The sequence below is a fragment of the Scyliorhinus canicula genome, chromosome 2, assembly GCF_902713615.1.
Source record: "Scyliorhinus canicula chromosome 2, sScyCan1.1, whole genome shotgun sequence".
Lineage (NCBI taxonomy): Eukaryota > Metazoa > Chordata > Chondrichthyes > Carcharhiniformes > Scyliorhinidae > Scyliorhinus > Scyliorhinus canicula.
In genome coordinates this window covers 201,128,820-201,141,112 of record NC_052147.1, presented here as the reverse complement: position 1 = coordinate 201,141,112, position 12,293 = coordinate 201,128,820, and the positions used below count along the sequence as shown (strand labels likewise).

At 41.1% G+C, this 12,293-nt stretch overlaps 1 protein-coding gene across 9 annotated transcripts in view; it reads right to left on the bottom strand.

The window, feature by feature from the left end:
* atf2 (activating transcription factor 2) overlaps nt 1-12,293 on the bottom strand; it is a 226,610-nt gene that overhangs the window by 19,861 nt on the left and 194,456 nt on the right. For all 9 annotated transcript variants that reach the window (XM_038789357.1, XM_038789352.1, XM_038789351.1 and 6 more), the window contains 2 exons: nt 7,220-7,426; nt 3,430-3,535 (listed from right to left, as the gene is read on the bottom strand). In XM_038789357.1, coding sequence (XP_038645285.1) covers nt 3,430-3,535; nt 7,220-7,426 — 313 coding nt within the window. The remainder of the gene's footprint in view (nt 1-3,429; nt 3,536-7,219; nt 7,427-12,293) is intronic.

Below are 12,293 nucleotides of genomic sequence, written 5' to 3'. Positions count from 1 at the left end.
CAGGTATGACTCCAACCAGCAATGTTGTCCCCCTGATTCCCATTGACTCCAGTTTAGCTCAGGCTTCTTGATGCCCTACTCAGTCAAATCCTGCCTTGATGTCATTCTCACCTCACTTCTGGCATTGAGCACTTTTGTCCATGTTTGAATCATGGCTAAAATGAGGTCAGGAGCTGAGTGATCCTGGCAGAAACCAAACTGAGCATCCGTGAGCAGGTCATCGCTGAGTAAGTACTGCATGATGGCACCGTTGATGACTCCTTCCATCATTTTGCGGATGACGGAGAGTAGGCTGATAGGGCGGTAATTAGCTGGGTTGGATTTGACCTGTTTCCTGTGTACAGAGCACACCTGGGCAATTTTCCACATTGTCTGGTAGATGCCAGTGTTGTAACTGTACTGAAACAGCTTGGCTAGGGGTGCGGCAAGTTCTGGAGCACAAGTCTTCAGTATTATTGCCGAAATATTGTCAGGGCCCATTGCCTTTGCAGTATCCAGTGCCTTCAGCCGTTTCTTGATATCACGTGGAGTGAATCGTATTGGCTGAAGACTGACATCTGTGCTGCTGAGGACCTCTGGATGAGGCTGAGATGGATCATCCACTCGGCTCTTTGGCTGAAGATTGCTGCAAATGCCTCTGCCTTGCCTTTTGCACAGATGTGTTGGGCTCTTCCATCATTGAGGATGGGGATATTTATGGAGCCTCCTCCTCCAGTGAGTTGTTTAATTGTCCACCACCATTCACGGCTGGATGCAAAGCTTAGTTCTGATGCGTTCATTTGGAATCGCTTAGCTTGGTCTATTACTTGCTGCTTATGCTGTTTAGCGCACAAGCAGTCCTGTGTTGTAGCTTCACCAGATTGACACCTCACTTTTCGGTATGCTTGATGTTGCTCCTGGCATGCTCTCCTGCACTCTTCATTGAACCAGGGTTGATCCCCTGGCTTGGTGGTAATGGTAGAGTGGGGGATATTCCTGGACATGATGTTGCAGATTGTGGTTGAATACAATTCTGCTGCTGCTGCTGTTGATGGCCCACAGCACCCCATGGATGCCCAGTCTTGAGTTTCTCTGTCTGTTTGAAGTCTATCCCAATTAGCACAGTGGTAGTGCCACACAACACGATGGAGAGTATCCTCAAAATAAAGGCGGGACTTTGTTTCCACAAGGACTGTGCGGAGGTCACTTTTAAAAAAAATTAATTTACGGGATGTGGGCGTCGCTGGTTAGGTCAGCATTTATTGCTCATCCCTAGTTGCCTTTCAGATGGTGGTGGTGACTTGCCTTTTTGAACCACTGCAGTCCTTGAGGTAAAGGTACACCTACAGTGCTGTTAGGGAGGGAGTTCCAGGATGTTGTCCCAGTGACAGTGAAGGAACAGAGAAATATATTTCCATGTCAGGGTGGTGAGTGACTTGGAGAGGAACCTCCAGGTGATGGGGTTCCCAGATATCTGCTGTTCTTGTCCTTCTAGATCAGGGGTGGGCAAACCTTTCCGTGCAAGGGCCACATTCAGAAATTCACAATTTTAAAGGGCCGCATAGTATATTAAGTAAAATAATTAATATTTAAAATAACCAAAATAAAAGGTTTTTAAAGAAAAAAAGCAATTAATTTTTATTAATTAATATTTTAAAGTAGAAACTTTACATGAAACACATTTATTTGAAAAACAAAGTAACTCAGTTTAAAGAAAAAAAAGCAATTAATTTTTATTAATTAATATTTTAAAGTAGAAACTTCACATGAAACACATGTTGTGCCGAGCAATGATCACCCTACTCAAGTCAACGTATCCACCCTATACCAATAACCCAACAGCCCCCCCCATTAACCTTAAATTTAAAAAAAAAATGTTTTATTTTTTATTTTTTTATGACTTGATCTTGGTGGGCCGCATAAAGACCTTTGGCGGGCCGCATGCGGCCCGCGGGCCCTAGTTTGCCCACCCCTGTTCTAGATGGTAGTGATCGTGGGTTTGGAAGGTCTAAGGAAGCTTGGTGACTTCTACCAATACCGCCATGGACAGATGCATCTGCAGCAGGCAGATTTGTGAGGATAAGGTTAAGTATGTTTTTCCCTCTTGGTGGTCCCTCACCACCTGCTGCAATATTTTGAAGTCCTTGTCCAAGTTTGCAGTCAATATTCTTTTTAATTTATTCACTGACTGGTACAAATCACAGTACTTTCTTTCCTGTAACATGAGAGGCCTAACTTCATTCTATTGTGACACCCAACAGGAGTTTAATAGTAATTTAGTTCATTGCAATCAATGTTTTCTGCTGAAAACCATTGCCATTTCCATTAACCACCAGTGAGGAAAGAACATAAGAACTAGGAGCAGGAGTAGGCCGTCTGGCCCCTCGAGCCTGCTCCGCCATTCAATGAGATCATGGCTGATCTCTTGTGGACTCAGCTCCACTTTCCCGCCCGAACACCATAACCCTTTATTCCTTTATTCTTCAAAAAACTATCTATCTTTATCCTGAAAACATTTAATGAAGGAGCCTCAACTGCTTCACTGGGCAGGGAATTCCATAGATTCACAATCCTTTGGGTGAAGAATTTTCTCCTAAGCTCAGTCCTAAATCTGCTTCCCCTTTTCATTTCATGCCTTGTGCTTGCATGATTTTAATCAGTCATATTTCATATTCTGACCAAATATTACTGTACAGCAAATAGAACAATATATATGCCAATACTGGGACAACATCTCTCATGCGCCATTTGGATCTCAATACCGGGTACAATGAGGTCCAATTTCAGCCTAATAAGGTGCTATGAAGATGGGAATAGTTGATTATTTTAAAACAGCTCTGTTTAGTTAGAACCATAGTATCTAGGTGCTCCTATAGTAATATGTATTTTAAGTAAAATGAGAAGCATTGTCCAAAATGGTTTTACAATCAGTGGATATTTGAACTTTGAAATATGTGTAACAATTTATTCTAATCTTCTGGATTTAGTTAGATGTTTAACAGTTCTCTAAGTGGATCAGTTCAGTGCCCCATATTTGCTTACTCTTTAATCAAAAAGAGCAAGCAAACACTAAATAGCCTATACTCAATTTATCTCTGGATTATTAAAAATTTCCCTACCATAATATAAAAGAACATGGTCAACCAACTAATATTTTTTAAGAAAAGACAAAAACAATGGAACTGATAGCAACTATAGTTAAATTAAGAGAAAAACATATTAACCACTGGGAGACCAACTGAATACCATACAAAACTTTACATAATACAAATGAATACTCTGTTTCATCTATGCAGATGCACATTTGCAGCTGCACTACAATAACCTTATGGAATTTCTAATATTTAACTTTAAATACCAACTGCACTTCCTTGTTACTGCCAACTTAGTTCATTTCGGCAGTATTTCATTTCAATAGCCTGGGGATATAGGTAATGGAACATTACTCACTGTGATAGCCAGATTTCTTCTGCATGGCTGTTACAGGGCAATCTTTATGAGCCAGAAGTAGCTGTTTCAGCTGAGCCACTTCATTTCTCAGCAGGGTGACTTCATTCTAAGGAACAAAGAAAAACTTTCACAAAAAGCATCAGCACTACTGTAGCCATCACAAGAGGGGGGCAGGCTTTAAACATTCTTATATTTTATAGATAGATAGATCTGGCAATACTCAACTGTGCTAAAACAGGTTCACTGCCTTACTCTTTGAAAACTGGTACTAATATGGAGCCAAAAAGGTTTGCCGACACAAATACTGGAAATCCGTTTCACAAGCAACCTATTCTGAATCTCACAATATAACAGAAGGCAATAGCATGCCCAAAATCTCATGTCTATCTCAAACCTTAATAAAATATGAGTATTCTTAATAAGGTGCTTTGAATGAGGAGTGTAAAGAGCATCCTGTAGTGGTACAGCCATCTTTGTGATTTAGTACAAATTGAATAATAAACTAATACAGCTACGATCAGTGGCCAACTGTAATCCCATGTAGTGCATTGCTTTGTTGAATTAGGGTGCTGTTTAATAGGGAATTGAGCAGATGATGAGCATAAAATGCATAATTACTGAACTAACGATTGACATTGAAACCGGTAACTTTGGTTCATTTACTTCAAACTTACATTGGTTGTGTAGTTTAAATCAATAACTAACTGAACGTACCCTTCAAAATGCACTACGGGAGCCCTCAGGGACATAACCCCCAATACGCTGACTCTGTGAGAAATGCCTGGGGAGTTTCCAATGGACAATTCCCCTGTTCCCTCGGGCCCTCCAAAAAAGTCTCCAACTCTGAGTTTGAGTTGGAGACTATGGACAGTTCCAACTTATTTATCTGAATAGTTACCCAGGAAGTATTACAGACAGACAAATCCTAGACTAACTCCTGGATAATTATAGTAAGAAGTCTTACAAGTCTTACAACACCAGGTTAAAGTCCAACATGTTTGTTTCAAACACTAGCTTTCGGAGCACTGCTCCTTCCTCAGGTGAATATTCACCTGAAGAAGGAGCAGTGCAAACATGTTGGACTTTAACCTGGTGTTGTAAGACTTCTTACTGTGCTCACTCCAGTCCAACGCCAGCACCTCCACATCCTGGATAATTATATAATGGACACCCAATCACTCACATTGACTCCCCTTATTCCCCCTTGACCCTTGAATCATTTGACCCAACCTCACTCCCCGACTCTCCCACTGATACCCGACTCGACTTCCCCTACGGAAACCCCCAACTCCACTAGACCCCTCAACCTGACCTCAGCACCTGACTCCTCCCACCAATTCCCCACCCACCTGATCTGACCTCAACACCCTACCAACCTATCTCTCTACCCATCTGCCACCCAGACCCATTTACCACCCTACCCACCAGTCACCTCACTCTGCACTCACCTGAGCCCCTTCCACTCCCACCCTATATCTCACACACGCTGCTTCTTTATACACCTATGCATTCACTCATATTCTCATGAACTAACACAGAAAAGCTGTTCAAGTGTTGCCTGTTTTCAGTGTGTCAGTGAACACTTACAAGAGCTAGTGCCGCAAAAGGGGTTCGTTATTTGTCTTCCCCCAATGGTCCAGAATTCTGAGGAAGCAATTGGATTTCATGTATGCTCTGCATTTCTGGAGAAACTGGGATTGGAAGTCCCAGCCAAAAATGCGGAGCTCCAGCGTGGCGCAGAGAAGTAGAAGCAGAGTGGCAATCCGATGATGATTGCCACCCCTTGGAAGATTTGGGTCACTTCTATACACAATAACATTTATTTTGAGCACCTTACATCAGAAACTAAATGCAATGGAGAAGTTGGTAGACGAACATGAAACAGAGCTCCCCAAAGTATCCACAAGCTGTCTGCAATGTTAAATTAAATTTCAACATAACTCACATCATTCTAATGATTTCTCATTTCAAATTAGCTAATTTTTATTAAGTGGTTTGAAGGTTTTTAAGCTCTCAGGACATAAATTTAGGATTTTTAAAAAAGCACTACAGATTTTAATGCATGGTGGTATTTTATTCCACCACAGGTACAGTGTCCCAAATCTGGCACCCTCAGAACCGAAACAAAGCTGAATTTTGGAACTTTCCAGATTTTGGAAGTAACTCCTTCACACAGGCTGTGTAGTACAACCTACACTTATCATTACTGTCATAAAAATAACTTAAATTTAGACCACAGGTCAGGGAGTTTTCAATGTTTAGAACTAAAATGGGCAAAAATATTGAAGACTTAACAGTTTGGGCAAATTTTTTAAAATCTATTAACCTTATAGTGGAGCAATTCTTGGAGGAAAGGAGAATCCGTTTCGACTCCAATGATGGGGATATAGAGAAATGGCTGACTTCTGATTCAGACATAAAGCACTACAATGGACTCAGACCCTGTGTATGCATAATTCTCATTGATTCTATTGTCTGGGATTGGCCTGGGAATGGCTTTTTTATTCCTCTGCTTACTCTGTTCGGGGAGCAAGAGAAAAATGTCTGGTTTTTGGACAATTCTGTTTTTTGGATAGTTAGATTTGATGCACTATACTTGTAGCAGCTAGTTTCATTTTCCATTCTACTAATGATTATCTGTATTGTAGGGCGAGCGAAGGGGAATGAGGTGCACTGTGGTTGCGGTGTGAACACTTACATGTTCAACTGAATGTAGCGTAACCTATTGTACAGTTTGCACTTTAGCTACATCTTGAAAAGGAATGAAAGGGTATCCAGCTATTTTCAAGTGAGATGATGGTCTAGAGGATAACTTAGTTCCAAGAGAAAGGGGAAAAATGAGTTATTTGCATTCATACTCATGTATCAAAAACAAAAGTTGGAGGCAAATGTGGATCGTGAATGAGAAGGGGGGGGGGGGGGAAAGAGATACAAATAATGGCAAATATTGATTGCACACGCCGTGATCAGGAGACACATTACTGTTGCTGAACTGCGACATGTAGATATGGGTTGTAAAGCAATTAGATCTTGTTTAAAGTCACAAAAATGTAAAGTTTGTGTAGGAGAAGTTACAACTGCAAACTAATATCAACGTGGCATTTACCAATTAATTATATATAAAATAAAATGAGTACAATAATCAAAAGCCAGCAAATTTCCTCAGGATGGAAAGTCTGTTGTTGCATTACCATACTATCAAAAAAGCATAAGCAGCAGGGCAAGGGAAATCATTAAGAGCTTCACTGCGACATTGTCCGAAGACAACCTTCCACACCTATTATAGACTTACCGTTTAAAATAATAAAAAGCAATGATACTTCATTACAAGTTACTACACTGTTCATCTGTGCTTGAATGTCAGCTGAGGAATTATAGAAGAACCTCAAGATTGATTAATGGGTTCATACAAAGTACAGTTTAATTATTTCTTTGACATTCAATTTTCAGTAAAAGACATAATGGGTGGCATGCTTAACGACTTTGCTTCTGGCTAAGATACAAAGGAGGACTGAGAGAAGTAATGCATTTTCAAAATCCATTAATATCAGTTCAAGTGGAGTCTACAAGTCTCCACATAAAGACAGAACAAACCAGTACACTTTTTTCAAATTTTGAAGCTAAAATCATACTGCTATTAAGCCTTGGGTTAATAATATGGTTGACAATACGCATTTTCAAAACAATATGCCAGAAGCAAAATGTAGAATATCAATTTTTTTGACATATATTACATAATGTTACAGTGATCTTGTTAATTACATGGATATAAAAATATTTTACAACCTACCTGTAGTTGCACATTTGTCGAACTGAGGTCCTCCGCCTTCTTTTCAAGAGACTGCACCCATACTTTTCTCTTCTGTCTACACCTTGAAGCAGCTGCTCGGTTACGCTCTAAAAACTTCCGTCTCTTTTCATCTGGGTCTTCATTCATTGCTCGCCTCCTTCTACCACCACTGCTCTGAATCTGTTGTGTAGGCTGGCCTGGGGAGCCCTGCAATGAAACTACCATTCAATAAGCTTGCTACAGAATCATAGTTCTCTAAAATTTAACTCAAACCTCATTAAACAAATATTTTAAACCATGTTTGTTCTTGGTTAGATTTTAATTAAGAAAGCACTTCTCAAAACTAGTTTTCATGCTCAGCCTGTAAGCAATAATTCAACTTTCATGTATTTTTATATAGTTAAAAATAAATATTGCTCAAAATGTTCAAACTAGAAATGCTAAAAATCTGAAAAAAACAGGAAAAAGATCAGTCCAGTTTCTCTTTTTACTGATGGAGCTGCTATGTGTTTGCCGCATTGTCTGATTTTATTTCAAAGTTTGTAAAATTGTCCCTTAGCAAAGTAATACCTGTTCATAAATAAGAAAATTTAATATGAAGACATTTTTTTAAGAATAAAATTCATTTAAAATTCTGTTAATTATTCAATTGATAACTCAATTACGGAATTGAGCCATAAAGGCAGTTCTTTTTGTAAAATTGGCATGCTTATTTCTGAATTTGTAGAGGACATGGCATAGGTTAGCATATTTAGCAGACTTTCCTAAGTGTTATTCATAGTCTGTATTGAGTTATGGTTTCAGCTGGATGGGTGGTAGAGATCCTGGGCATTCCTGAGTTAGAGTGGGAAGGATGGGAGAAAATTAGTCAGGGTTCCTGCTTCTGATTGCTCAGCGGTAACCCCTGCTGCAAAATGTGTATGTGTAGATATTAGATGAGGAAAGCAGCACTGTTAGACTGCAATGCCACCTTAGTTGAACAGCCCACTGGCAATTATTGCTTATTTAAACACTTGGACAAGGTTCATGAGAGTGACTGCCATCACTGGAAGTGTACCCCAGCCAGAGTAGGCTAGAAAATTGAAAATCAGCTAACAGTAACTGGACGAGACAAAACGGTTTTCTGATATGTGACTAACGTCCACCCCTGTAACAATGACGTGATTGACTCTGATTCCAGGTGCTAATTTCAGTACATTTATTCCTGAATGGAATTCTGAGCACAAAATCTCACAAACTGTCAGCATTTTTATAGACACACTTGATAGTTAACACTCAAATAAATACTGCATATAGTATTTCATCAATATAGTTTTAATCTGAAATCTATCACAAGAAATTGACTTGTTTGTACCGGCCAATTTTCCTCACTTACACTAGATGGCACTCTACAGTATATCAGAGCATAAGTCATTGTTAGAGAAAAAATAAAATTTGATGTTGCTGATAGTAGTCCTACCATTTCTTCATAATACTGAAACAACATTACTCAGTTGAGAAATTCCTCGAAATTTGATATCTGTATTGTGCATGACGGTATACATGCCATTTATATGGCAATTGTTAATTAAAATCTATTCTCAAATTTTGGAAAATGACCATCAAAAATATAAACAATATTATTTCAATGTTATTTGAGTGAAAAATACCCATCCTATATGACAGGCTTAAAAACTATGAGGAAAATGGGTTTGAATCAAGATAATAATAATAATTTATGCAAACATACACGCTGTGTAATTAGAGGGGCAGAGGCTTAGGGAGCTCAGCTATACAAACCTTGAGACAGTGGAACAACAAACAAATAAAGCTGTGGCTCAGTTGGGAGGATATGCCTCTGACCAGATACCAAAATTGACACTGTAGTGCAGTACTGAGGGAATGCTGCATTGCTTGAGGTGCCATCTTTAGGATGAGACACTAAACTGTGGTCCGTTTGTTCTGTCAGGTGGCTGTGAAAGATCCCTTGGCATTATTTCAAAGCACTCTCTAGTGAAGAAAAATGGCAAGTTCCCATTTACTACCTCACCCAAGCTCTCTCTCCACAAGAACATGTTTCCCAATCAGTTCTACTTTTATTTTGACTAGCCCTTTTATTTTTATGTTTATAAATCAATAACTTGTATTGATTTAGCATTATTAGTTAATCCATAGACACTATTTACCCCTCAACCAACAACAGAAAAAGAAATGATCGGGTCATTATCTCAGTGCTGTTTTTAGGAGCTTTTTCTGTGCAATTTGGTTGCCACATTTCTGACACTAGTGACTACAGTTTAAAAGTATTTCATTGGCTGTAAAATGCTTTTGGACATTCTGTGATCATGAAATATGCTGTATAAATATCAGGTATTTCTTTTCTGCTGTTAAGAATTCATGAATAGAATTCCTGCAATGCAGAAGGAGGCCATTCAGCTCATCAAGTCTGCACCAACCCCCCAAAAGAGCTACTTACCTAAACTCAATCCCCCACCTTATCCACATAACCCCACCTAAACTTTGGACACTTTAGCATGGCTAATCCATTTAATCTGAACATCTTTGGACTGTGGGGGGAAACTGGAGCACCTGGAGAAAATCCAAGCAGATACCGGGAGAACATGCAAACTACAAACAGTCACCCAAGGTCAGAATCGAATCTGGGTCCCTGGTGCTGTGAGGCAGCAGTGCTAACCACTGTGCCACCTGAGCTGAGGTATTCCAAATAGGAACAGAAGTAAATAAATAATGCTAAACCAATACAAGTTATTTATTTACAAATATAAAAATAAACTCATGTCAAAGTAAAGGTGGGACTGTTTAGGAACCACAAAGGAAATGTTCTTGTGGAGGTGGAGAGCTTGACTGAGGTAATAAATGAGATTTTTTTCCCATCTGGCTTCATTAGAGTTCACTAGAGAGAGGGTACTGCCAATCTCCCAGTAGAGAAGGTGGTAGCAATATTGGATAGGATAAAAATAGATAAAGAAGAATTACTTAAAAGATTGACACAACTTGAAGTAAAAATGTCAGCTAGTTCAGATGGGATACACTCTGGATTGGTAAGGAAAGTAAGGGTGGAACTGAGGAGGCTCTGGACACAATTCTCCAGAGAGCTATAAGAATAGAGAATTGCAAATGTTACCCTCCTGTTCAGAAAAAGGATGAAGGGCTAAGTCCAGCAGGACATTGTGGAAAACCTTATGGAACAATAAACTGATGCAAAATTAATTGCCACTTGGAAAAGTATAAACCAATAGTGAAAGTCAATACAGATTTGTTATTGTTGGTGAAGGTGAGAGTTTTTTGATGATGCAACAGAGAAGGTTGACGAAGGTAATGAGGCTAATGTTGTGCATATGGACGTCAGAGAACTGTTACAGATTAGAAGGCCATTCAGCCCGCCATGCTGTACCCACTTTCCGAATTAGCAATTCACCGAATGTCACTCTCCCTCCTTCTCCCCACATTCCACCTTTTCAGATAATAATCCAATTCCCTACAAAATACTTCATTTGAAACTGCCTCCAAAAGGATAAAAGATAAAGAAATACATAATAGATGTGTTAGCAAATTTTAAGGATTAAAGGGATAGTGGTGGTGTGGATATTGAATTGGTTAAGAGAGTATAGTTGCGAACGGCTGTTCTTAGACTAGACAAGTATAGAATAGTATCTTCCAAGATTCAATACTCGGAACAGAGCTTTTTAAAAATATATTATCTGGGCTTGGGCATACAGAGCATAATTTAAGAACTCGTAGATAACAAAACTCAGAAAAGGTACAAAACAATGAGCCGCACAGTAACGCGATTCTCCCAAAGGGAGACAAACTGCCGACGCCGGAATGAAAACCGGAGTGTTTCACTCCGGCGTCGGAGGCCTCTCCTCGCTCCCTATTCTCTCCCCCCCCCCCCCCCCCCCACCCCCCCCGAGGGGGCTAGGAACGGGGGCGCGTCAATCTCGCACGCCAGGCCTTGACGCCCACGTCAAAGCGACGCCGCCTAAATGACGCGGCCGGCGGCGCCTAAATGACGTCACCCGCGCATGCGCAGGTTGGCTGGCCCCTCCTAAGCACCCCCCTGGTGCTCGATCCCCCCTCCGCCCCCCACGCAGCGGTCGCGCAATGTTCACGCCGGCAGCGGCCAGGTGTGGTTGGCGCCGCGTGAACTGGTCGTAGGCAGGCCACTCGGCCCAACCGAGCCGGAGAATCGCCACTCGAACGGAGTGGCGATTCTCCGAGCAGCCTGTCGCTAAACGCGGCACGCTGTTTTGGGAGGGGTGGGAGAATCGCGTGAGGGTGCCAGGGTTGCGTGGCGTGAATCGCCCGGCACTCCTGCGATTCTCCCACCCGGCGTGGGGGTTGGAGAATCGCGCCCGAGATGTCAGATAAAACATAGGGAAGTGTGAAGTGCATTTTGAAAGGAAGAATGGGACAAAGCAATTTGAACTGAGTGTTACAATTTTAAAGGTGCAGCACCAGAGAGACTTGGAGGTGTATATACAGAAATCTTTAAAAGTGGCAGGAAAAGTTTGGACTTATGTTTAAAAAAATAGGATCCGTGGCCTTTTTAACAGAGATTCAGGCTGAATATTATCAGCTGAAACGGGACTGGATTACGGGCAGCAGGAACTGCTCAGCAATTTTACCACAGGTGGCCTCCTAATTGACTCCCTGTGGGCTTGGGTGCGCTCTCCGTGCTGCCAGTCCAATCACAAAGCTGGCATCTCTGAAGTCTCATCAGCAGCACCAGAAGATATGGTAGCTGCTGAGAAATGCAGGTAACGGATCACTGACAGGCAAAAAAAATTTAAGGCTCTAAAGGTTGTGGGTTTAAGGAGATTGGAGCTGAGGTGGCTGCCTTCCCCGCCCATGGCTCTTTCTTTGGCATGTGAGGTCTTCCCTCCACCCGAGGGCTGCCACTGGGAGGCTACCTCCTTTTAGCTGGCAGCCATCCCTACATGGTAGGAAGTCACCAACCTGTCAGCTAATTGATGGTACAGTAAAACGGCCTTTAATAAGGTGTCTAGCTATGCGCGCTGGCTGCTCTCCTCCGTGGAGGCAATTCCCCATGCGGTCCTGATCCGACTCAGCT